The 27,889-nt window shown below is 40.3% G+C and overlaps 1 protein-coding gene across 9 annotated transcripts in view; it reads left to right on the forward strand.

Annotated features, from left to right (window-relative positions):
* Positions 1-27,889, forward strand: part of CALD1 (caldesmon 1) — a 203,071-nt gene that overhangs the window by 117,276 nt on the left and 57,906 nt on the right. Inside the window, exon 1 of one of the 9 annotated variants that reach the window (XM_087430974.1) lies at positions 17,856-18,081. The exons of the other annotated variants lie outside the window; for them this stretch is intronic. Coding sequence (XP_087287100.1) covers positions 18,029-18,081 — 53 coding nt within the window. The 5' untranslated portion in view covers positions 17,856-18,028. Of the gene's footprint in view, positions 1-17,855; positions 18,082-27,889 lie in introns of those variants that run through there. 9 annotated transcript variants of the gene reach the window in all.

Raw genomic sequence — 27,889 nt, forward strand, 5'->3', positions numbered from 1 at the left:
TAGCTGAGGAATCTATAGGTCTGAAAGGTGAAGTGACGTGTCCAACTTCGTAATAGCTAGGGAGTGTAATCCCATTCTGCTTGCCCCAAATCTCAAAACCTTTCCTGTGTAACAAATTGATCAATGGAATTTTTCATGTTTTAACTAGTTGTCGTGGCTGAAGGTCCATCATCTCTACAATGCCAAAATAGCTCCCTAAAATGGGGAAAAAAATCATTCAAAACAGTTATGTGGCAACAGACTAACTGAGGCAATTGGGCCTAACTGAACTGTTCTTTATGCTTATTCAGGTAAATTGCTTACATGTGTAGACACAGTCATTGTTTCGTTTCCCCTCAAAAAATCTCCTGTGTTATTCCCATTCACAGAAAAATAGAAATAGAGAAAATCAAGTTTTCCCCCTCAAGCCAAAGAAGGCTGCTGGCATAACAGTTCTTGGTTTTTCTCCGGATTTTTCTCAGTAAGACTGTATAACCATTAGGACAAGGACTTAGTCACATCATCACTCATAAAAGCTTAAGGCTGTCATTGACCTTACAGATAATCTTCTGTAGTGGAATGTTACTTTTCATTTTGGACCACACACTACTTTGAGTCTCTGATGAAAGCTGTAGACGTATATATTTGTATATATATAAATGCACATATATACCCACAAAACTTGACACTTGCTTCAGTGGCATCATGGACTTCCATCCACCTCCTGGAGGCCCATGAACTCTGGGCCAAGAATCCTTGATCTAATGAATTTTAAAAGCTTCATTTTAGGGGCCAGCCTGGTGGCGCAAGTGGTTAAGTGTGCGTGTTCTGCTTTGGTGGCCTGGGGTTCACAGGTTCGGATCCTGGGCACTCACCAGGGATCCCAGGCACACACCGATGCACTGCTTGTCAAGCCATGCTGTGGTGGTGGCCTCCCATATAACATGGAGGAAGATGGGCACAAATGTTAGCTCAGGGCTGATCTTCCTCACACACACAAAAAATAAATAAAAATAAAAGCTTCATTTTACATATGAAGAAACTTGAATGTAGGGCTGTTGACCTCCTCAAGATCACCCAGCTCAGCTGAGGCAGAGCCTGCTTGCACGATGCAGACCCCTGAATGAATGGAGCCACCCGGATTTTGCTGTCTGTAAAAAATGCTGTGGCCGTTGATTAGGAAAATAGAGCATTCTTTCGGGAAAACTACAATGTACTGCATGTAGAGTGTTTTCTTTTTTTAATTTAAAAGCAGTTTACGGAGTTTCTAAATAAATAAATACCAGGAGATTAGGTTTTTTCTAAATAAAAGGAGATTAGGTCAGATTGCTTCATGGTGAATAAAATGAAAAGCAAAGAAAGATAAGTGGATAGGCAGAATGAAAACAGTTAATTGTTAGGAACTAGGAATCAAACTTGGCCATCTGAGTCAAGAAGGAAAAAAAACTATGGTGATTTTGCAAATATAATGCTATTTGCCATTAATTTTGGAAGTCTTTTATTTGGTGTATGTTGTCTTGGCAAGATTTCTTTAAATAAAGCTTCATTATGATACTAAGTTATTATGTAGGATTTCTCCATCCTTACCAGTTTTGTTTTAGCAATTCAAACTCATCAAGGGATTTTTCTCTCTAAATATGAAAGAGATAACTGATTGGATTCCCTAAAGAGGATTTTGTCTTTCACTTTTATTGCTACTATCTTTTGGGAAGATGGGGCAGATTTGGAGTGAGAAACAGACATGATGCCTTCCAGAAAGCAGGATCATGCAGACTTTGGTTCGAATCCTGGCTAGGTTACTAAGGATAACTCTATCTAGCCTCTTGAAGTCTGTTTCCTCATCAGGAAAATGGCCATCATTACAGTTCTTTCTCATAAGTTTTCACCCAGATTTTAAAGCACTAGATAGATAGATAGATAGATAGATAGATAGATAGATTGATAGATAGATAGATAGGTATATAGATAGAATATATATATGATATGTATATAAGATACATGATATGTATATATGTGTATATATATATCATATATATGTGAATATATGATTAATGCTCAGTAAATGTTACCTGTTGTTCCTCTTTTTTGGCTGGCTGGAGGACATGGTAATGATGGAGCCAGCAGGAGAGTCCTCTCCAGGCTCATCTCCCAAGAAACTGGGCCTTTCAGCAGCTATGTTCTGGGATTTCTGAATCACTGAACATGTACAGGGTCCCCATGTCATCAGACAATTTGGTGTCTAATCTCTACTCTGTTTCCAATCTATTTTAGCAGCCACCTTGAAAGTGAAGGGAGAATTATGGATACAAAGTCTACATGCTGAAAAGAAAATCTACCTCTTTATTTTTAAGAGTCTTTTTTCATTTTCCTTACTGGTTTGAAATCAAGATAAAAATACAGGAGCATGGTACCTAACATATCAAGGTCTCTATCTCAATAATTTATGTATCTAATAATCAATTAATCATATATTTTAAATAGTTTCTTTGTCTTGTGGGATCATAATTTCTTTTTTCATATTACATAATCTATGGTATCAACACCACTAAAGCAATAACCAAAAACCTCTCAACAATATGTATAAATACTGTACTAATACCATAAAGTTATGTGCCTAATTTTTGCAAAACAATTTTTAATCATTTTATTCTAAATTAGTGATTTTATTTATTTTAATTATGAAAAAGCTGATACATACAAGATAATATTATGTAATGTATGTAAAAGTTATAAATCATCATAATGCATAATCTATAAACTTATCACTCAGCTTAGCAAGAACTAGGACATTTCCAATACCATTGAAACTTTCTGCAGACCCCTCTCCAATCCTGCCCCCTTGCCTCTCCATCTATAGAGGTCACTAGTATCCTGAATAATTCATTTATTTTAAAATAAAATTCTAAATACGATAGTGTGAATTTAGGTCATAGTTTTTCCAGTATCCTGTGATCCAGGGCATTCCAAAGATTCTCTCCAGACTCAGGTGAAGGTGTTAATGAGAGCCCTCTGTTCCCTGAGAGGGCAAGAGTTTTGCCTTTCTATACACACAGGACCCAAGGAATCCTGCTGTGTAAAGCTGGGAACCTTGGAGAAGTATACAGTACTGCCAACAAAGAATTCTCATCAAAATCAAACAAAAATGTAATGAAGGCTATCAAACATCTATGTTGAATATATCTATTCTGCCCATTGGTTTTCTCACTAACCAGCCAGGTGTGAGAGATCTGCATCGCTGGCCATCATTTGACCAGGTGGGAATGGCAGGCAGGAATGATTACAGACTATTCCAAATTCTTAGTCAAGGGAAATCTATCTTCTCAATTGCTTTGAAGTCTTCTAGGGAAGCCCCTGACCTTTATTATCCCAGAGGTCCTTAACGGTATTATTGGAAAGTACCACCAGGCATGAAACTTGAGCAAATTGGAATCATGCAGTGGCTGTATAAGTGGATTCTCGTTCATCTGTGAATGAGGTTAAAGAGGAACAATGTGCATACTTTGTGAATAAAATCAGTTCTTTTCACTAGTTTGCCGTCTAATAAGCAATGTTCATCAGCAGTTGGAAAATCAGTTTTTAGTCTATCGTAAATCTTCATTAATTCAGATTTCTCCATTTCTGAATTTTTATCATTTATTCTGGGACTGTAAAAAACTATAACTTTGAATGACTTATAAATAAAGGATTTTATTAACATGTTAAATATGTAAGTTACATTCCATAGTTTAATTTTTAAACACTTGAGTGTACAACTTTTTAAAACTTTTTAAAGAACTTTAGAAATATTCACTTACATTTAAAAGCTTAATTTGCCAATTATAAATCATTTTTATTTATATAATTTTTAAACAAGTTCTAATGTTTTGTAGCCTGGTGGAAGTCACCAGGTATACCTGAACATTTTTTCAAGACTGAATTTCTTTTAAAATATTTCATAATTTGTACTGGCCTTCCTTCTAGCTAGTCTAGGTTAGTGAGGTCTGACATATTTGAGATTAGTACCAATCGACTAAGTTAAAGTGTGAGGGTTTATTTTCCATTTTAATAATTCCCTACATCACATACAGTTCCTTTGTTGGAATAAAAATCTTGGTAAAGTACACATCAGCCACTATAAATAGCAGCCATAAGCCTGTACATTCAGGAGAATCTCCAGAGAGTGTACTTTAAACTGCACATTGTTTAGAATAGGAAATTCTTCTGACGTTCATATTTTCCATTGTGGGTGACATGGACTATCCCGTGTCACCTCTTCACTGGCTTCTATTTTCCTGTACCATTTAGGAATCCAACTGATGTTCCAGAAGATTGCTCAATATGTGCTTTTTATTTTCCTAAGGCTAACCTGGGGTCTTATTGTCCAGTGGGAATTTTGCATACTTCAAGGGCTCTCCAAATGAAAGCTAGATAACTCCAAGAGCCAGCACTAGCAACTAGGTATGAAAGAGTCCTTTATTTCTGCAGCTAGCCACTCTACTGTGCCTACTTAATATAACAGCAGCCAACCTACTTTTGATTCCCACAGAAAACCTTGCACTGTTGGCAGGTCTTTCTGGGGAACTCAAGAGACTAATATGGAAAATAACTGAGCAGGAAGTGAACAAACAGATGAGCAAGATGAGATGATGGGTTATCATGCTGGTTTGAAGACAAGAAGCCTCAGCAGATATAATTACACTGCATCCTTCGCAAGGCACTATTGGCAGCTATAGTAGATGTATACCTCTGCCCACTCTTTCCTTGAACAGCCCCTCTGTTTCTCTAATCAAAACTGATGTGTAAATCTTGATTTTTTTTTTTTTAGTGGGGGCCTATTTTGGGGATCTAATATTCCCTCACCATTTTTCCTTCTTTGATGAAGAACATGAGAAACTACTGTTAAGGGGACTTGGACAAAAATTGTGATATAGAAAGAGTTGATATCTAGTGCCTTTACTTCCTGCTACTCCACTTTTAAAAGCATTTAACTCTTCCTACCTAACCATGAAAGCCAAACACCCCAAATATACATATGCTTTCTGAGTCAGCATCCTCAGAGTATATCCTGGCTACCCAGGGAGTAATATTGCTACAGAAGCTCTGTGGTTTATGAACTGAGCAGAATGAAGTTTTTATAAAACTCAAGGCCGAGGCAGGATGGAAACTCCTAATCCTTTCATTTCTAAGTGCCTCACATCATAGGCACATGAATATAAATTCTGTCTCGTTGCAGCATTTGTCAGAGACATGATAGATCTGAACGAGGGAGGCATACCCTTCAGAAAGGAATTAGTTTTCTGTGAGAACTCTGCCTGTGTGCAGAATTACTGCTAGAAGACAGATTCTGGTGTCCTGTTGGGTTATGACGTCAGAATTAAGACTCTCTCTCCTACTCCTCTGAAAAGGGTTTGGAAATCCAAATCGTTGGACTCAGACTTGCAAAGTAACGTGTCCAAGAGCACACAGCCAGTGGCAGGGTTAAATCTGGAAACTGTCATTTACTCCAACTCGGGTGCTTTTCCCTCTGCATTATGCTGTGCCCAGCCTGCACAGCTGCCTCTAACTCTGGAAAAGAAAGTACCTTTTAGATGAAGGATAAAAGAAAGAGGACATTGGATAAAGCTGTAGCAGATCTCATATGTAAAACAGAACTGACGCTTCTCAGGGGGGCTGAGAAAACTACATGAGATATGGACAAATGCCAACACAAGTGTAAAGGGTGGTGCACACGACAGATGTTTATCATGTAGAGGTGCCTGTCTGAGTCACTTAAGTCAGATTCACTTCTACTTAACTCTGTGTGGAGTTGCAAGTTTCATTCTGGTCATTTACTGTGTGTCAAAGGAATTTTCACACTTCTCACTCTGCTATTTTACGCTATCTGACTGGCCCTTGGGCATTTTAGGCTTTCAAAAATCAGATACAGAGAAAATGCTATAAAATGTTACCTGTCACTCTCTCTAGGGCTTGTCACCTCTGGAAAGGTCTGAAGACCTCAATTGCAGATTAGAAGAAGCAAAGCCATTTTATCTTCCCTTTCTCTGTAGTCATGAATTGAGGAGAAAATTCAAAAGATTTAAAATAATGGCTTATCCCAATCAGAATTAAACCCTCCTGTTGGTCACTTACTTGTCTGGTTTTGCATCTAAGTTGACAAAGGTCCTCAGGCTTTGTTTCGGAGCGAGGGCTTGCACCCCAATGCACATAGAAGCCAATACTATGGCACTGGCTTTTGAAAAGAAACAGCTTTATTTCGAGGTCAACCAGCAAGAAGACAGAAGGCAGTCTCAAATCTGTCTCCCTGATCCAAGGTTTGGGGCAAAATTTAAGGAGTTAGGAGCTACTAAGCTCCAGTTGGGCCCTGACTGGCTAATCTCGAATCAGTCCACATATGGTAATCAAGCTCCATGGGCTGCTGGAAGCCAGATTTTCCTTATTGAAGGACTTCTTGCTTTGTAAAGGGCTCCGGTGGCAACATTTCTGAAGATTCTTGGTTCTGGGGTCATCCTGGGGCTATGGGTTCCCGCCCGGCACATGCACAGTGCTGTCTCTGTTATTGAGCAAGGTTTGATTAATCAACGACCTGTTTTAAGGAAGCAAAACTAGTTTAAGCTAGTTAGTGTTTTATGTGCTGTTTCAGCGTAGAAAGATTCTTCAATCTTCCACACCACTGTCTTTTCCCTCTCAAGCCTCTTATAACTGGTGAACTTTACTTTCCTTGAAGACCCAGCTCAACAGTCACCTTCTCGGAATAACTTTCCAGAGGTTTGATGTCTCCACTCAAAGTGACTGATTTCCCACCTTGGGTCTCCCATAACACTTTTTATATATGTTAATTATTATCACCTATTTTACATATTTATTTGTTCAAATGTCTGTTTTCCCCACCAAATTGAAAGCAATTCTAGATCAAAAACTACATCTTACTCACTTTTATTTCCCCAAAGACCAGTACGCAATGTTGAATGAATGAATGAACAAACAGATAGTTCAATTCATATCTGTGTTCCAAGGCAGAACTTCGCTCAATTCGGTAAGCTCTTTATGGCGAGGCAGAAATGTTGGTAACCTTTGTGGTATTCTCCAAGTACTGACACCATCCATACCTTCCTTAGGCTTCCATTACTCCCCTGCTGAACTGCTAGAATTTTGACTCCATATCTTTTTCTCTGGTGATTTGAAGAAACTCCCATCATGTATTTCTCTGATTATTAAGGATAATTGGACTTCTACGTCATATAATTTTGACATTATGCTTATTAGTTGCATCATGGAGGCAAATGATATTAATATGGTAAGAATCAATCCCCTTTAGTTGGCCTATTTGCTCTAGTATTCAAGCCCTTAGTATTATTTGCAATTAACATTTGGATTGTAAGACCAGATAATCATCAAATTACAGGGTTCATACCAAACCCTAAGGAGTCCAACAGTGAACAAACCATATAATCAAAATTTCTCTAATGAAAGACCAAGTTTGTGGTCTGGAGGAGTAAGCTTCTTCAGTTAATTCCAGGAGGATGGGCAGAAGAAGACGAGGGGCAGGGCCAATCTCAGGCTAGTATTTACCAACACTCTTTCTGAAATAGAGAGTGTTTAATATAGAAATTGGGTCTCAAGTTTAGACTCTAAATATTGAATTGTTTTCTAGTATTCAGATGTAGCGATGAACCAAGAAAAAAAAAGAACAAAGAAATACATTAGAACTCAAGACATTTTAACCAAGATATGGGGGTTTAATTTTATTTTCAGTGAAGTGGAGCATTTTGTTGTTTGGAAGAAAGAGGAGGAGTATTTTTGAATAACTATTTATCAAAACTCTAAACTAAGATTCAGATTCATTCAGTAAACATCGACTATGACACAATACGTTCTACACTAAAGCATCAAGTTTCTTAATTATAAAAGTATACCCTTTGGTTAATTTGTTAACATAAAATTTGTAGTTAAAAAAGTTAGTGAACTGGAACACCCAGAGCACATAGACTTGGAAGAACTATAGAATAGTTGCAGAATTGTATCTTTTAATTTAATTTTTAATTCTTAGACCCACTGGGAAAGAGTCAGAGGGAAAGACAATTTGAAGTTATCCTAGAAAGATTCTGAATTCTAAAATACCTGGGAGAATCTCAGATTACATCAGCCCTCTCTATTTTGCAACATATTTTAGAAAGCTGAATGCATATTTCAGATCATTGGCTTTCAAATTTGAAGTGACTGTTGGCTACTTTTTGTATAAGTGTCATCTATTTTGTTTTCTTTGTTGTCTTCATGAGGTCTTAAAATTAAAAATCTTTCCAGATGGATTTTGGCTTTCAAATGAGAAAAATGAATATGATTTTTAAAAATTAAATGTTTTCATTAAAAAACCTGCCTGGTTCTAGTCTATAAATTAATGAGCCAAAAAGAGCTCCATTTGCTGCCTTGATCCTTAATAACTGCTCCATTTTATTGCTCAATAACTTCAAAGTAAAATAGCCTCCCAAAGTTAAAGAGTTTTCTCCGAGTCTACTTCTCATCTCCTGTCTCAGGCTGCCACCAGAAAGGCACTCAAGAATTCTACAAAAGAACATTTCTAATACATTCAATGCATAAGTGTCAAATTGCATTAGGTTTCCCAAATGTAAGCAAATGTAACTGTAATCTATTATCTTAGTCAGTTTGGGCTGCTGCAACAGAATACCACAGACTGGGTGGCTTAAACCACAAACATTTATTTCTTACAGTTCTGGAGACTGGGAAGTCCAAGATCAAGGTGCTGGCAGATTTGGTGTCTGGAGAGGGTCTGCTTCTTGTTTTTCAGTTGGCTTTCTTCTTCTTGTATCCTCACATGGTGGACAGAGAGAGAGAAAAAGCAAGCTCTCTCCTGTCTCTTCTTATAAGTGCACTAATCCCATTGGTGAGGGCTCCACCTTCATGACCTAATTACCTCCCAAAGGCCCCACCTCCTAATAGCATCACATTGGGGGTTAGGCTTTCAACGTATGACTTTTTCGTGGATGCAAACATTCAGTCCACATCATTTGTGGCATTAGTAAGTCTAAAGAAAGAATTGGCCAGTAGAAGAGGTCTGCATGAATGCCAAGTCCAAGACCAGGGTTGGCAGTGGGCATCTAGGAATATCCAGATGAGACAGACCTTGAATCTCAGGGTTTGTTCAGTTTTGTGACGTGAGAAGTATTCTCTCCACTGAGGGAGGTGTTTTCTTCATGTCTCCCCTTGCCTTGGGTGAAATATTCCTCATGATGATCTCACCTCCCTTTGCACTGACTCCACACTCAGGAAGCAGTCTCTGGTGACTGGGAGGCTTCCTGATAGTCTGGCTTGGGGAATGGGAGTGCCCTGGTTGGGAAACGAGAGCGCTCCAGGCACTGAAGAGAGAGGGCATCCATTCTGCCTTAATTAATTGGCATTAATTGGCATTCTGATGTACACACATCAGTCTCTTGTGACTTCATGAGCCAGTCTGTCTCCCTAAGATGTGTCAACTCTGAGAACTCCCAAGATCCAATTGCTGCTATAGCAGAGCTTCTAGACTCTGTACCATGATGAATATACAAAAAAAGGCCACTCTGTGGAAGCCTCTGGGAGGTCCAGCCAACTGGCCTTCTTGGTTCAGTAGCTCTACTCCATTGTTGTCCCTCTTCAACCCAGAGAGCAAATGAAAAGTATTTATTGAGCTTCTGCTGTATGCTGAACACTATATTCTAGGCTGTATCAGAAGGAAAAGAGGTGTTAGGAAATATCTCTGCCAGCAAACAGGTTATAATTTATCTGGTGAGAAAAGGTATCTGCATAGAAACAGTGAATACATAAGACTTTGTGTATCTATCTATTTCTATCTATAGAGAGATATAGTCATATACTGATTCGTGTCATATGTTAATTACAAAATAGGACAGTACCTAAGTGTCATTTATATAATATAAATAATAAACACTACATCCAAAGTATCCAAAACACATCATGAACTATTTCTCTAATAACAGAAGCAAATATATGTTTTAATCCAGGTCTGACCCCACAAAAAAAGAAATCAATATTTTTTTAGGCCTTATATGGTATTACTGGGAAGAATCTGGATTTGATTCCAGCTATAAAAGCCATGTGTAAATTTAATATCCAGATGCATAAAGTGGACACTAGAAAATAAATTTATGGCTGTGGAAATATTTAGATACTTTGAACAAGAATGATACACACTGAGAATTCTGTGGCTTATGAACTAACATGCTTCCTTTGAAAATTTGACCTTTTCCCCCCGCACTAGAATTAGATCCATGATAGTTTCTTAATTTCATTCATAGTTTAATTGTTTCTATGTATAATAAATCTATATTCTAAAGTGTATAACTAAGGCTTAGATTCAGTTTCCGATGGATAGAAATCACGTACATACTTCTTTCCTAGAACTGAATAAGGTATGTATTATTAATTTCACTGAGACCAGAACCAGGGTTTTATAGACATGCACCAGCAATCATTCATTCAAGAAACAGTTGTCAGACACTACAATTTCCTAGCACTGTTTTATTGTTTTAAAGATGCCTTTCAAGCTGGAGGGCAGAGGGGAGTTGGAGGCATGGTCCTTTTAAGATGGAAACTTTTCTCTCCAGGAAAAGAAAATAGTCCAGCTGGTTAAAAACCCCAGATTTTAAAAAGAGCTTAGACAGTAGACCCGAATAATTGTTGCAAAAGAGTTTAAACAGAAATGAAGAGCCTCCCAGCAAGTTTGCTGGAGGGGCTGACTCATACATGACAATGTAACTATTTCTTAAATAGAAGCAAAATAGGCGTAGGCTCAAACTTCTCATCTTTCCTCGTAAGAGGATCAATTACAAAGAGATAAAGTGAAACCTAGGAAGACTTCATAGAGGTGGGGCCAGACACTGGTTCTTAAAGAATCACTAGAATTCAGAGAAGCAAAGGGAATTTAAAGAGGCATTCTAGACAAAGGAGAAGAAATAGCTTTGTTGGGTAAAGGCAGAAAGCTTCAGGAAACATCAGGCAAATGGTGGCAAATGCCAATAATCTTTTCACTGAACAAAAGTCCCCTTTATGATAAATGTTAGGGTGCATTGAAGATGTGTGTTAGATTGCCAGTGGGGGTACAACCAGAGGTCAGGATCTGTGTAAGGAGAAGAATTAGCAAGGGAATGCTGGGACTCACAGTTTGGCCTTGGGAAGGAAAGAATACCCTCCTTTTAACTGAGTAGTGGTATCACAATCAGGGAACCTGCATTTCGTCATGAAAAATACAGAAACGTCAAGACAGGGAAATGACATCTTACTCCCATACTCCCATCCTGTTTCATCCTACAACCCAATACACACTGTGGTGGCACTGATGGTGATCCCACTGGGGTGGGACTGTATATGGAATGGGTTGAGGAGAGGACGAACAGTTCAAAGGATTAGCTCACAAGAAAGTGTATTGGACACAAGCAGATTAGGGAGAATAGCTACCTCCAGGTGGAGAGGGAGAGAATGCTGTCCTAGAGGAGCGCACAGGGGCACTAAGTGACTTGGAAAGTTTCCTTTCTTAAGTTGGATGATGAGCACACAGATGTTCATTATAGTGTTCCTTATTTGTCTTAGTTTGTCTAAAAGAGTTCAGAATAAAATGTAATTTTAAAAAGGTACAGAGGGCCGGCCCCGTGGCTTGGTGGTTAAGTGAGCGCGCTCCACTGCTGGCGACCCGGGTTCGGATCCCGGGCTCGCACCGACGCACCGCTTCTCTGGCCACGCTGAGGCCGCGTCCCACATACAGCAACTAGAAGGATGTGCAGCTATGACACACAACTATCTACTGGGGCTTTGGGGGGAAAAAATAAATAAATAAAATCTTTAAAAAGGTACAGAAACCTTATAGCTGTTACCCATGTACCCTCAATCAGAATCTGTCTATGGACGTCAATAGGATCACATTACTAATAATTTAATTCTTAATGCTACCTGCTTATGCAGGACCACCACCCCGCCACCAATAAAAAGTCCCCTCTGATTGTTTCTGGAAGTCTGTCTCACACAAGCTCACGAATGGTACACTCAACCACCATGTGCAATCTCCCATGGCTCCTTGCTGCTGAGCCCCAGTCCCAGTGAGAGGACCCTCTGCTGCCACTTCCCTGGGGCCCACACTGAAACCCTGGGCCTTTGTGTCAAAGATGCTGTCTCATGCTCTTGTGATCAAGGTACCAAAGTGGCTCTGCATTCCCTTCACTCCTCTAGAGTTCTGAAACCATGCTGTGCTCTGTATAGAAGCAGGGATAGTGACCCTCTCATCTGCTCTGTTACTCTTTTTCACCTGGGCACCAAAGCTTGGCCTAACTCAGCAAATACCTACGGAAACAGCCCCAGCTTTTCTACAGCCCGCCTTCCCTCAGGGCATAGACATGGGGCAATGGGGCTGGGTTAAGGGCCCAATTCCAAGGCATGTGATAGCCAACAACTCCCCAAACCCTCATGCAAATCCTCTCCTCAGGCCCACCTCCCCACTCAGTCCCGCATGCCCAGATGTATCTCAGTTCCAATGGTGGACACAACTAAACTGGAGGCCAGGCCACCATCTGCATCACTTATCTTTTCATTTTGACTCAATTACAGGAAAAAATAAACGAACTTGGTCAAGGCCATTATTTGCTCTTTATGAAGCCATGTGTACTAATTCATTTATGCAGCACATATTACAGAAGTTCTACTCTACATTAGGCACTGTGCCAACTGGGGCGAGGGGCGGGTCAAAAAGCCCTGAAGGGGCTCAGAGCCTAGTAAGGGCAGACAGAACTATATCAACACACTATTGATACAATCTGGAACCTTAAATTCTGTTGCCTCAAATAGATAATTAGACTTCCCAGGTGCTGAAATTCAGGTAGGTGCTCTTTGAAAGATCGTTTTCTGCTTTTTTGAAATCAGGTTTTCAGTTTGTTGTTTAGTTTCATACTTACGTTACCAAGACCTTAGGAAAAAAATATAATCCAGAGTGTCCTGAAAGAGTTGAAAAATAGGCCTCTGAAAACAGTATGAAGTTCTGTCTAATAAGGGCAAATAGTGACCACAAAAATAGCTTTACAGATAAATGTTGGAAATAGACTGACTAAGCAGCAAACCTGGAGAAGAAAAAAAAAATGCTGGATTTAGCACAAAAATGAATGAACGATCTCTGTAAGAAACGCTATTATCAATGCGAAAACGCTGTTAGGATGTGTTAACAGGAACGTGGCAGGCAGCACTGGGACTTCGTCCAGGCACATTCAGCCTTGGTCAAGCCTTTATTATGTCCAATTTTGGTTTCCTGCTTGAAGAGTTGTTATATTTCAGGCTGATATTAGAAGAATGGAAAATAGGCATCGGTGTCTAGCTTAGAAAAGACGAGACTACAGGATGACTTAATACCTGTGGCCTTAATAGAGATAAGTAGGTTTCTATTTCAGCAACAGGAAGTCTAGTTCAATAACAGAATAAATTGAGCCTAAGAGCAGTTAAACACTGGGACCTTGATCACAGGATGCCACCTTTGAAGTACAGTACTTTAGCTCTACTGCTTTCAGAGTATGGTTCACTTTCTGTCTTGTATTAAAATTTTTATTCATATCTTATCATCCTTTGGGTATGACTTTCTTATCTTTGGATCCCCCACAGCACTTAGCTCCATGACTTGCTGGTAGTAAATATTCAAATAGTGTTAAGTAAGGTGGATGGGAGAACATGCTGGGACAAAACTATATGCCATTACTATAAGGGAGATATGAGAGCATAGCAACTCAAGACATGTTCCAGGCCTAGAGAAAGACCAGGCAAAGAACAGTTCAGGAAATTGTGTCAGCAAAGGCCATAAGGACTCTAGTGAAGGGTAGGGAGTTGCAGGGGAAGACTAAGATGAGGGGTAAGTGATGACTTTCCACAGCAGTCCATGCATTCCTCCACCCACATGCCAGCTCACCACATATTCCTAAAGAAAGACACTGTGGGAACTACAAAGCCATTAGCAAAGACACGATGGGGAAGGAGAGTTGAGGAAAAGACGATACTGGAAGGTAGAAAGCAGGGGAAAGAGAGAAGAGGAATCTGTAGTCTCTGAGATGGAAAAAGGGAAGAGCATTTCATGAGAAGATTTCTTCTGAGGATCCATTAAAAAGCAGTATCATAGGACAATGAAGCAATATAGTTTAAGTGAACAAGTTCAAAGCCATGAGGGGAGGAGCGAGATGCCATCAGCTGTGGAGGTACCAATGGGAATGAGGAAAGAGGTCTGCCTGCAAATATGTAGTTAACCCCTTCGCTTCCATTCCTATCCACTCCTGGGTGAGCAGCTGTCTAGGCAAGATCTTTTGCCTCATTCTAAGAGTGTGGCGTCTATGAATTTCTTTATAAGAAAATTTTTCTTCAAAAGCCTTTTTAAAAATCCCCTTTAAATTACTTGAATTGTTGCCTCTCAAGTGAGTAGATTTCCTTTGAGTTTAAGTTGAGTTTCTGTAGGAGGTGAGTGGCTGTGTGTGTGTGTCTAAAGTTCATTAGGGCAGTACACAGGGCACTTTTCACATACCTCTCTTTTCCCTTGGGAATTGCTCCAAGGTAGAAGCTGTTCTTAAACAACCAGTGCAGACTATAAAGTCTGGAACAGATCATGTGGTCCAGTCTCCTACCTCCATGAAGCAAAGTTATTTTTTTACATCATATTTTATTAATAAAAGACCACCCTGTGGTGGGAGCTCTTCCTTTCTATTGCACTGACCTCCTTCAAACCTTCCCAGCCCAGACTCCTTTTGATGAAAAATTAAGCAAAGTATCCAGAAATGAAGGATGCCATGAGAGTAGCCGAGACTTTCGTTTCCCCTAGTAAAAAATCCATGAAATGTCATGCATGTGACACCTACCATCTTGCTGAAGGATGACTGGCCCAGTTAGTTGTTCATGGTACCAAGGAAGGCTCATTAATTCAGTTCTCAGAGACACCAGTTCTGGAAGCTGGGCTCTGAGTATCCCTGCCTGTGCTACACACTGAAAGCACATGTACCTGTTGGTCTCTGCAGGAACAGAACACTGTTCACAAATTACCTTCTGGTATGTTCTTCCTAATTCCTCTCACCTTGCCTCTCCAGCCCCAGCCAGCCAGACTTCAGGGTTCCTTAGAAGCTGCTGCCTACCCCCGCCGTGCTCTCATCTCGTCTCCTGATTCACTTATCTCCCTGCCTCTCGAATGAATCCAGTCTCCCTTTTGTTGGCCTTTGTGCTCTGCCTGTTCCCCACCAGTATCTGATCCAGGTCCAAGACTCACTCTCTCTCCGCTATTGTCGTGTCAGTACCCCATCAGATAGTGCGAGTTATCACACCCGTTACTATCACAAACTGAAGACAGACAGCTACTTCCCAAACACATTCCATTAGTAACAAGGGGCAACTTAGAATGTGCATCATTTCCTTCTCCCTATCTCTGCAACTAGGAAAATAGCTTGGTAGGTATCTTTTATACAGCTGGCCGTTAGCATACTTTTAGTACATGAATGTCAGCATATTAGTGGAAGATTACTAAATTCTTGCTCTCCTCCATGGAGGGTAAGGGGTGTGTGTGTGTGTGTGTGTGTGTGTGTGTGTTGTGTGACAGAGAGGGAGAGTGTGTGTGTGTGTGAGAGAGAGAACGAGCGAGAGAGAGACTGGACTGGCCTGGAAGAACCACAGAATTTTTTCCAGGCTATTCCATGTTATGAGCTTATTCCAAATATGCCAAAACTATACTTGCCACCTCAGAATTGAAGTGTGGGGGGAGGAAGGGGAAATCAGAAGGTGAAATGTATTCCCAAGGTCAAATGAGTCCCATAAGTGAATGTTTTAGTTTTCTATCACTGCTGTAACAAACAACCGCCACAAACTTGCTGGCTTAAAACAACACAAACTTATTATTTACCATTCTAGAGGTTAGAAGTACAACACAGTTCTCACTGAGCTAAAATCAAGGTGTGGGCAGGGCTGCATTCCATTCTGGAGGCTGTAGGGGAGAATCCATTTCCTTGCCTTTCCAGCTTCTAGAGGCTGCCACATTCCTGGACTCTTGACCCCCTTCCTCCATCCTTGTTCTTCCAGCAACGTGGCATCTCTCTGGCCATTCTTCTTTAGTCGTAGCTCCCTCTGACCACAGCTGGAGAGAATTCTGACTTTAAAGACCCATGTGATTAGATTGAGCACATCTGGATAATCCAGGCTAATCTCTCCATCTCAATGCCTTTAACTTAATCACATCTGCAAAGTCCATTTTGCCATATAAGGTAATATATTCACAAATTCTCAGGATGAGGACATGGATGTCTTTGGGAGGAACATTATTCTGCCTGCCACAGCAAACCACTGAATTTTTTGAAGGGAAAAAAAATTAAGTGGGCAAAATTTGGTAGAAAGGAGAATAGCAAAATGCCACAATACACATTTTTATCTCAGCTCCAAAGTAATAAACTCAAACCCAGTCAGTGAGTATTTTATTAAGCCCTCTTCTGTGAAGGCAGACATATCTCTATTTTTATGAGTGTCTCATGCACTTTAAATAGTCAATATATGTTGAGTGGTAAGATACATAAGCAAAGGGATATTTAAATGTGTATATATGCCATGATATATGGAGATAATTGACTCTGAATTTCATTAAACTATATTTACTGTATCAACTATGACTTTGATGACAGTCTAGTATTTAAGCCAGAAAACAACCAAAATTTTCTAGTTAGTTGAAGTAAAGAGAACATTTAATCTGACTAAATTAAATATCTTTAAGTTGAGCCCGAGAGTAGTTGCTACAGTTCTGCTCCATGATGACACTGAGTGAACTGTTTAAATGCTCTGTGCTTCTATGTCCTTGTTGGTGACATGAAGCTGTAGATCTCAAAGATGTTTTTCATTCTATAAAAGGGCTTTCAATCTATGAAGTTGATTGCTTCTCCTGCTGTTACCAAAAGAACCATCTTAACCTTACGTTGAGGAGATCTGAGTTGTTCTACTCGCTTGACAAAAAGCCAGTCCCAACAGCAGCTCAGTGCCCCAGCACCAATCTGTTCAGTGCTTGTTAGAGATGAAGAAACATATTCATAACTCAAGCTGAGACGGAGTGTCGTCTCCAGAGAGAATCAACACCACCCCCTCCTCAGGGCCTGGAATTTGGTTGCTTTCCAAGCTGTTGCTGACCAGGCTCCCTTACTGGGCTTGGCTGATGAGATCACCACACCAGAGTGCCATGGGAGCAGACGGGGCCCACTGTTGCAACATGTTCCTAGGCGGGCTGTTGCTCTCATTTCACCAAGGAGCGTGAGCACCAAACATCCTCTATAACCCGGGACAACACTGATCAGGCTGTCTCTCCTCTTCCCGGTGCCTTTGGTTTGCATTTTTATATTATGCATCTTTCCCTGGATAGAAAGGATAAGAGGAGTTTCTCAGATTTGATTTCTCAGTGGGAACTGTTTGCTTTGGAGGCCACCTACACCAAACCTAATTGAGAACAGAGCTCAGAATGAGGGCCTGAGAACTGCACCCGGATGAACTTTCAGTGGGCTGATTTCCGCTGATCTCTTCAGAACTGGCTTGTGCATGCAAGTGATACCATGATCAACTGTTTTCTGAAAGGCTGAGCACATGGATCAGTGTCTTTTCCTTTGACTAGTTCTCTACTTTGGAATAATTATTTGTAATTAATCATATAACATCTTCATCATGCAAGTTACTGGGGATCCTGGCCCCTACTACCCAGTAATAACATTCTGGAAATCTCCAAGAAATCTGTGCCCTTTACAATCTAAACATCATGGGCCTCTATTAGAGAGATTACAGTAAAAAATAACAATCAGCTCTCTGATGATCCTATGCGGAGGGAAGGGTGGGGAGGAGTAGATTTGGCAACGGACAAGCCCAGACTTTCGTCACAGGGACAGACCAAAGTGTTAACACAAAGGGAGAACACGGGAGCATCCTGCACACAGCATTTCAGCTGCAGATAACATGGCACCTCCGAGGGCCCGGCCCACGCCCTGACGGCCCCTAGGGTCTCAGCACCTCCAGCGCCCCGCCGCCCCTTCCAGCAGCAGACATGCTCGGGGGATCCGGATTGCAGGGAAGACGCAGCCTGGCCGCGCTCTCCCAGTGAGTGCTCAATTCGCCTCTTCGGTTTAACTTTTCTTTTTTTTTTTCAAAGGAATTGTTGTTGTAAAAAAAAATTTTTTTTTTAACTTGTGGGAGTGGGAGGGGAGAGGAGAAATCAGGAGGCAAAGGAAGGCAGTGAGTATGTAAGTTTCAGACCTGTATGAAACTTTCTGGGCTCTACTTTGTGGAGGTTCTGATTGGTTTTCCTCGTTTCCATTTTTATGGTGGTTTGCGGACCATTCGCAGGGGTTTATACCTAGGCATGGGGTTTCTCTTTCCCAAATACTGATCCATAAAGCATTGTGTTTCCCAAGATCTGCTGTTAATTTAGTCCTGAGCCCTCTGCTCAGAATGATCCATTTGCAGGACTCAGAGATTTTGGCTAAAGCACACATTGCCCAATCCTTCAAGTCAACAGCCCAAAGCCCTTAATATACTGACCATCTGACTGTGACAGAGCAAGACTGAAAGCACACGCTATTGATCAGGGAATTGTTCAGATAACAGGCTCCAAGGTTTGGGATCATGAAATCCTGGAATGTTAAAGCTAGAAGGGGCCTCTAAGATTGTTTTCTGCAACGGTCTCATTCTATAGACAAGGAAACGGAACCCAGAACCATAACTCAACTTACCCAAAGGCAGACAATAGTCCTTAGCGAAGCCAGTGTCTTTGTACTCACAGGTAAGGGTCCTTTTCACGCTGGTGTTTATGAGGTTTGGAAAACTTACTGGGTCTTAGGAAAAGGTACCACACAAGAGTATGAACACCAAATGGCCTTTCAGTAAATCCTTCCCATTTTTGAGAGTTTTGGCATTGATTCAGCGTGACAGTTGTTGTTCCAGTTGTTCCAGCGTTTGTGCAACAGTTAATTAAATAAACAGAGAAACTCAACAAAGTCCTAAAACTGAGACCCACGTCTGCTATATGAGCAGATCTCTTGGATAACCAGTTTCTGTAGGTGCAATTGCACAAGTGTAAGAGCTCAGTGTGGTCCAGAGGTTATCAAACTAGTTTGTTTTGTTTTGTTTTTTAGCAAATTTAATGTTACAAGGAATTCTATTACATAAAGGTGATGTTCTGGTTAAACAGGTGGTTTTGGATCTAGAGCTCTTCATCCCTACTACGCTCCCTAATCATGCCCCATTGCTCACCCCCACACCACTCCCCTCCCTCTCTACCCCACCTCACTCTACCCACTCCACCAAAACTTCCTTGGAATCCTAGGTCTCCATGGAACAGTTTGGAAACCACTGATCTTGTTTAATGCCTTTATTTCAGATGAGGAGACTGAGGCACGTGGTGGTGAAGGGCTGGCACAGTGTTACACATCTCGTCAACAACAGAGCCTGGAATGCTGGGGAAAGAACCCAGTCTGTGTGTGTGTGTCTGTCTCTCTCTCTCAACTCCTGGTTCTGAGTTTTTTCCCACTCCATCAAGCCTGTGGTTCTATCAATTTGCTTTGTCCGTGTGTCTCTCTCACTCTTCTCCATGCACTCTATCATTTCTTGCATTTCAACAGTTACTGTCTCCCACCTGGATGATTGTAGTTGCCTCCCGTCTGGTCCTAGCCTCAGTCTCTCTCCCTTGTCCGATCCCTACCCTTCCTCCCCTACCTTTGAGGATAGAGCTCACCCTGCTTAGTATGACATTCAAAGTTCTCCACAGTCTGCCTTTAATATTCCTTCCCACTTTGACCTTCCTCTGCTCCGGCCAAACCAGATCACTCACTGTTCCCCAAACTCCTCTTGTACAAGCCACTTCCATTCCTTGGCTTGATCGATTCCCTATGTGGGAAACAACCCATGTGCCTCAGTCTCCTCATCTGAAATGGAGACATTAAACAAGATTAGTGGTTTCTGAACTGTTCCATGGAGACCTAAGATTCCAAGGAAGTTTTGGAGTGGGTAGGGTGGGGTTGGGTAGAGAAGGGATGGGAATGGGGTGGGGATGAGCAATGGAGTGTGATTGGAGAGTGTAGTAGAGATGAGAGGCTCTACCCCATCTGCTTCTGACTTCATTCCTGTCCTTCAAGGCCCTGATCAAATGCTACCTTCCTCCACAAGCCTTCCTCAGTTCCTCTTTTCTCTCCCCAATAATGACCTTTGTCCATCCTTCTATTTATTATTAGCCTTGTACTAAAGTTAGTGGTGAGCATGCCTGTCCTCCCCACAATAGATGATAATTCACTTGAGGGCAGGAACTATTTTGAGTCTTTGAATTTTCGGCTTCCAGCATGGGGCCGATGCTGAAAAAGTATTCTTTAAGTTTCCTATTATTGGCTAAACCAATAAACCACTTTTCATTTGAATCATTTGAACACAGAAAGCTTCTGCACCTTTTGCTTTGGAAGAAGTATTAGGTTAAATGCCAAATCAGATGCTCAACAAAATGAATTCTAAATTCCTTTGCATTTGCATCAGATAATGTATCTCAGTTTCCTCACCTACAGAGCAAGAATGGCAGTGTTTTCCTAATGAGGCACATTAAAATTCCTGAATACCAAGACCTCCACAGAGCCATGCTATTTTCAGAGGCAGGTGTGAATGGCTATTCAGTTCTTTAGATTTCAAGGTGTTGTTTAATTTGTTCCTAGTAAGATTATTGAAAGATTCTGTAACTTGCAATCTAGTATTTTCACCACTACTTTTCTCATTTTTCCAAAGCCCTAATAAAGTCTACTTGAGTCAAGATTTCATGTTTCCTGTAAATATTAATGCTTTAGTCCATTGAGTTATGTTTCTCATAAAGAGGTATGCTTTTATATATCCTGAGGATGAAAAAGTTTTGTTCTTGTGTCACATTTTGTAACAGATGTGGAAGGGTATATAAGTTTTAAAACCATGGAATCAAGGAAACATAGGAAATTATTTTGTTTATCTCACTGTTTTCTGAGGAAACTAAGTTAAAAACGTGGTAAGGAAATAAACGATTGGCATAATTGTATAAGATTCAGCAGAAATAACAGAAGAAATGCACATAAAAATATTTAGAATTGTAAAAAGTATAGGAATAGCTGGTTTACCCAATTTCATTAGGGAATGTAGCATTATAGTTTTCCAGTATGCTGAATTTTATTTAAAAAAAAGGGAAAATTTAATGGAAACTATCTCTTTCCCTTCTGTTAAATAGCTGTTACAATACATTTGAAACCCTTTTCAATTGCTGAGAATTGTCATTATGAATACAGTTTTTTAAATTATGCTGTGAAACAGTGATATCTCAGCAGATAAGACTCCCATCCCCAAATGGGTCCAGTTATTATGTCATGTCCTCTGTCTTCTTATTTATGTCTTTTTTCTCTTCTCATTAATGTTAACGTACCCACCTCTAGTGGCCCACTCTCTATTCTGCTGTAGCCAAAGATACCAGGAAACCCTGTTTGTTACAATTTTGTTCAAAGTAAAATCGAGGTGGACGAGCACTGAGGGCCCCTCACTCTTACAATATAAGAGTGGACATTACATGTATGATGCATGGGCAATGTACAATGCATGTATATTTTGTGACTGTTGGTTTCTATACCACACTGACCATTTTTGCTCACTTTTGGGTTCAAAGATTGGTTTTAAATGATTGACTTTTGTGGACCTGTTATCTAGTTAAGGGTGAAATTACTACTTTCTGTTTATGGATGAAAAATAAAAAAGAATGGCAGAGAAACAGGTAATTGTGCTTTGCATATATTGAGCATTCTATAAATGATATTCCTGAATTGCTCGTGCAGTGGTGACTACACCAAATCTTCATAGAGGTGGTCTCGAACTTCTGCATGTGTCTTCCTGGCCACTTGGCCACAATCACACTGGTTAGGTTAGTGGCCACAGGCCTTTCTTTCTCTCCTTGTCGATGCTGTTTGCATTGCTCCTTCATCTTTTTCCCTCCTTACCTTTGACCTCTTTCTAGCCTAGAAATAAGCCCTTGCTTCATCCTGCTTCTCACACACCTCCCAGACCATGAAAAATGGCTTTGCTGAGGCAGGTCTAGCCGCAGCAAGAGGAAGAGGGGATGGGGAGGTGCTCCTCTGCCATCCAGAAGCTAATTTGCTCCTGGCATTCCTAACTGGACCAGTGAGGATGGGTTTTTCTGTAGAAACACAGCTTCAGTTCTCGGTACTAACTTTAGATGTATCTTGGGTTTAAAAAGGTGGTTGTGGGCTGGCCTGAGGTCCCAACTGCCATGTATAATGATGTTTGAAGTTCCAAAAACCAATTTGCAAATCAAGGTTTTGGAAACCAGCTTTTAATAAATGTAGGACTGCTTGAATTCATTTCCAAGCCTAACTGGATTTTTAAGAGGAGCCTTAAATCTGTAAACATCACTCATTTCTATGCATTCATTCAACAAATATTCATTGAGGGTTTCCTATGCCAGTTAGTGCTGCTGGACTAGGCACTAAGAACATGAAAAAGGACAAAACACAGGCTCTGGCTTCAAGATTGTCTAGTCTTTTAACCTCCCACCCTCTACAGGAATCTTTCTTCAGCCCTGCTACACCCACCACCCAACATACACACATTCCCAGGTCCATTTAGGCTGTGGCTGCCGTCAGAGCAGTATAGCCACCTGATCAGCATTAGCTACATCAGTGTTTTCCTGTTTTCTTTTTCCCTGTGACCCTCTAAAAGAAATACAAGTTTCTTTGAACTTATACTTAAAATAACTTAAGTAAGATAAACAAATTTATTTTGTGACTCCGTATCATATATATACACACACATATGAATTTGAAACACATATTTCACAAAACAATGCTCACTCTTGCTATGTACAATGATGCCCTCTGATATTCTCTTTTTTTTTTAAAGTTGTATTACAGTTTTCTTTTCTTTTTCAGCTTTATTGAGGTATAATTAAGCAATAAAATTATAATATATTTAAAGTGTACAATGTGATGATTTGATATACCTATACGTGGTGAAAGGATTCCCACCAAGTTAGTTAACACATCCATCACCTCCTGTATCTGTCTTTTTTTTTTTTCTTTCTTTTTTGGTGAGAACACTTAAGTTCTACTCTCTTAGCAAATTTCGGTTATATAATACATGGTCTAGTCACCGTGTTATACATTTGATCCTCGGACCTTATTCATCTTAAATGAAAGTTTGTACCCTTTTATCAGCCTCTCCCTATTTTCCCCACCCAGCAACCCCTGGCAACCATGATTCTATTTTGACTTTTTTTTAAAAATTCCACATATAAGTGATACCAAGCAGATTTGTTTTTCTCTGTCTGGCTTATCTCACTCAGCATAAAGCCCTCTAGGTTCATCCAGGTTGTTGCAAATGGCAGGATTTCCTTCTTTTTAAAGGCTGAATAATATATCGCACTTTCTTTATCCATTCATCCGTTGACAGACACTTAGGTTTTTTCCCTACCTTGGCTATTGTAAATAGCGCTGCAATGAATGAGAGTACAGATATTTCTTTGAGATGCTGATTTAGTTTCCTTCCCTCTGATATTTTCTATACTTTTTTATTTCATTAAAAAAATGCTGGTCATGACCTACTACATAGATTTCAGAAGCTGCAAACTGCAATTTGAAAATCACTGAACATATTACCTAATCTTGGTACCCCTGGCCCTGCCTTCAGAGCAGCTCAGGAAGTTCTGCTAACTGGCAACCACAAGGACGAGCCTTGAGGTTTAAGGAGAGGCTTTTCGGATGGGGATCAGAGGGTCTGATTCTGGTCTAGCTCCTTCAGTAATCAGCATCATGATCTCCAGGAAGCCACTTCAACTTGCTGTAACACAGCTGTAAAACAGAGATGCACATGCCTGCTCTGTGTAACTTGTGGGGTGGCAAGTCCATCCAGTATAATGATGTGTGTTCAAGTCCATAGAAAAATATTAAGTACAAAACAAATGCAAGGTTTTGTTAAATAGCTTTATTTTTCCCAGGTAAAATTTAATATCAGAGCCACAATTTGGGGGGACCACTTGTTCTTTACAGAATTGGGAAAAGATCCTTGCATGGGCCATAACATGCAACTTCATAAGTGAAACCTCAGAGTGACGTTTATTTGTGATATTGGAACTACGTTTCTATTTAAGAAGCTCAGCCAAATCATCCTCGATCCTCTGCCCTTAAATACTTTTTCTGGGTATAAAACAAGAAAGCAACTAGGTGGTCAGGCTTTTTAACTCTTGAGCTAGTTTATGAAGAAGTATGCTTTGCCTGATAGTATCTGCTCTAGCCCACTGGACTTATAAATACTAATTTCCCTGTTTTTAAGACTACTTTTTATTAAAAACAACTGACATTAACCAGTAAAGGAGATAATTTTATGAAGAAGATTTTAAAACAATAAACTTCTGGAGAAAATATGGTACTTTTCTCATTGATCTTTCACTATATAACTTTATTGTAAACCTCGTGTCACGCAGACATTGATTAGAACACTTACAGTCCTGATATTCATATTTAGGGCCTGATATTTTAGCCTGATACTTTCTATGCTGATAAATTCCTATTTAGGGCCTAAACCTCCCTAGACGTCTGCCTCTTACAGGACAGCCCTGCCTGCCACGTTAGCTCTCTGTGTCTTTACCTTTCCATGACGGCTTACTGATCTTTGCAAGAAATGTCTGCCCTCACCTTTTCTAGAACTTGATTCTCCAAGTCACTCTACCTTTTACTTTGCATGTAACAGAGGAAAAATAAAATAATTAAAATAAAATAGGACTATATTCACCCAAGGAGAAGGAAATAAATTTGTGACTTTTGCTCTTTAAAGAGTGAAAACATTCTTTACACAGATCAGCAATACCCCCCTAACAAAGGCTACAGCTCATAATTACCCTATACAGTTTCCAGAGAAAAATACATAAAATTGAAGCCGTTTTTTAAACCTAGCTTTAAGTTGATTTCAGGACACTTGTAGCTTCTGTGTAGAAAATTTCCAAAGGTATTTAATAAATTTTATGATATGCCTAAGAATTGAATTCAAAAGGACTATATTCACACAACTTTTTAATGAGTAAGTGAGGCCTAGGGGGGTTTAGGTACACTGAAACTTTGGAGCAGAAGGGATGGCTTTAAAGAGGAACCTATTACTCACCTCTTCCATCTCGCAGATAGCCTTTCTGGAGTGGGGAAAAGGGTCTCAGTATTCCTTCTATTGGCTGGACTCACATTTTGCAGCACTACACGGGCACACTCTTGACATTCAAGAAACTGGAACCAGATATCCTGACTCCCACCTCTGTGTTTAGACCCCTCACTCATTACTAAGTGTGTGACCCTGAACAGGTCACTTAATTTCATGTGCCTAAGTTTCTTGAAAAAAGTATAATATCTGCCTTGCAGGATTAGTGAAAATTAAAGGAACTAGCTACACAAAAGTGTATAAACCACAGTGGATGTTTAATCAGTGTTATGTTTCCTACTGTTCCCTCCCTCTGAGCACTCCCCTTCCTAGAGACCCAAGAAGAGAGAAGTCTTGACATCTTATGCCAACAAAGCGACTGATACTGGCATGAAAGGCAGCTGAATGCAGTTTGTGATTGACATGTATTCATTAAAACATCCATCTACTTTAGAAAATCAGAGGAACGCTTCTCCTCAGGCCTTGGTTGTTCCATTTACTTACTACTTAAAGAAGATAACCCATCCGGCTATACTTTGGATAACTCTGAAGTTAAAGGAAACTTGTTAAAAATGGACTTCTGAGACAAAATATAGAGTCGCTACTTTTCCTAGTTGGCCTAAACCAGATACATTGCGAAGGAGGATGTTGTAAAAGTAGGGAGTTGTTTGCCAGAGATGTGGACGCCACCAGTCTTTAGTCACCTTGACAGATGAGGAGAGTATCAATTAAGAATATTGACTTTGAAATCCAGATATAATTGGATTCAAATCCTAGTGGCATCATCTTATTGACTTCATGCCCTAGAGCAAATTATTAGTCTCACTGAGTTTCTCAATTTATTCATCTATAAAAAGAGGAAAATATACGTAAAGTAGGTAGTATGGTGCCTGGCACTTAGTAAGCGCTCTTTTTGAGTGTGTGTGTGTGTGGGTGATTAACAATGATAATCATTAGCATGAACTGGGTGCCTAGGGGATGAATCTGAGGTAGCCTCTGGGTAATCACAAAAGCTTGAGTGACTGTGATGGGTTGTATTCGTTTCCTAGGGCTGCCATGACAAACTGTCACAAACTGGGTGGCTTAGAACAACAGAAACTTATTATCTCACAGTTCTAGACAGTCTGAAGTCAAGGTGTCAGCAGGGCCATGCTACCTCTGAATCCTGTAGGTGGAGGATTCTTTCTTGCCTCTTCCAGATTCTGGTAGCCCCAGCTGTTCCTTGGTTTGTGGCACCATAGTTCCAATGCTTCCATTACTTCACATGACATTCTCCCTATTTCTTTTCAAATCATCTTCCCTCTCTGTGTGTCTGTCTCTGTGTCCAAATTTCCTCTTTTTATAAGGACACCAGTCATATTGGATTAGGGCCCACCCTAATGACCTCATCTTAACTTGATTAATTCTGTAAAGACCTTATTTCCAAATAAAGTCACATCCCGAGGTACTTGGGGTTAGGACTTAAACATAATTTTGGAGGGGACACCTTCCAACCCATAATATGAGTATACAGACTTCTTAGAATTAAATGCAACAAATCTGGCACTTACATTTTAGTTTGCTGAGGTCTCCACAACTTGAGCAAACTTGATGCATCTTGGAGAGGCCTAATGTGAAGAATGGTATTCTGATATTAGTTAGTTGAGTAGTGAACACTTCCTGATGACAAAACAGCAAAAGCCTCTCAGACTCCAGCATAGGTGGGGGCTTTCCTTTTAACCTCATTGAGTGAAGGGCACCCAGGAAGTGCGTACGATCTCTATTTACCCCAAGGGAAACAGCCTTGAAGTCATAGACTGAACTGTCCCAGGTCTACAAGGAGTTAGTGTCATGAGAAAGATTTATTTTCCACTTACTCTCCCACCCCTGTATACGTTTTTAAATTTCTGACCTTACTTAAACATTAAATTTGACCCAGGGAAGTATTACGAGTCTGTCTCTCCTGGATCTGAAGATTTGTGGGCTAAGAGGGAGACCCTGTAAAGCATCCCCTCCACCCAGGGAATGGAGGCTCTGTCATCCACTGCCCTGGGAGCCTAAGAAGACTGGAGTTTTCTGAGCCCGTCTCAGAGCTACAGGTAAATCTCCAACCAAGATCCCCAGATACCAGAGGAGCAGAAGGAACACAGCAAAGGTGAAAACGGAGCATATGGAGGATAAATTTACAAGTTACAATAGAAGGCATCTTAATAAATCAGATGGGCTGCTGGTTCAGTATAATGAACCACTCACCTAAATAAACGGGAGAAGGTGCTAGAAATTGTAGAAAAATTGTGTTAACAAAGCCAAACCACTTGATCCTTAGATTGAATACTGTATTAGTTTCCTAGGGCTGCCATAACAAAGTACTACATGCTGGGTTACTTAAAATAACAGCCAGGGTTGTTTCCTTCTGAGGGCTGTGAGGGAGAATTTGTTCCAGGCCACCTTCCTAGCTGCTGGTGGTTTGCTGGCAATCTTTGGTGGTCCTTGGCGTGTAGATTCATCACTCCAATCCTCTGCCTTCACATGACATTCTCTCTGTGTCTCTTCTCATGATCTACCCTCCATGCATGTCTTTTCTGTGTCCATATTTCCCTCTTTTTATAAGGACACAGTCATACTGGATGATGGCCCACCCTGATGACATCATCATAACTTGATTACCTCTGTAAAGGCCTTATTTCCAAATGAGATTACATTCAGAGGTATTGAGGGCTAGGTCATCAACATATCATTTTTA

This window comes from Ceratotherium simum, chromosome 1, assembly GCF_057802395.1.
Source record: "Ceratotherium simum simum isolate JZ-2026a chromosome 1, ASM5780239v1, whole genome shotgun sequence".
Lineage (NCBI taxonomy): Eukaryota > Metazoa > Chordata > Mammalia > Perissodactyla > Rhinocerotidae > Ceratotherium > Ceratotherium simum.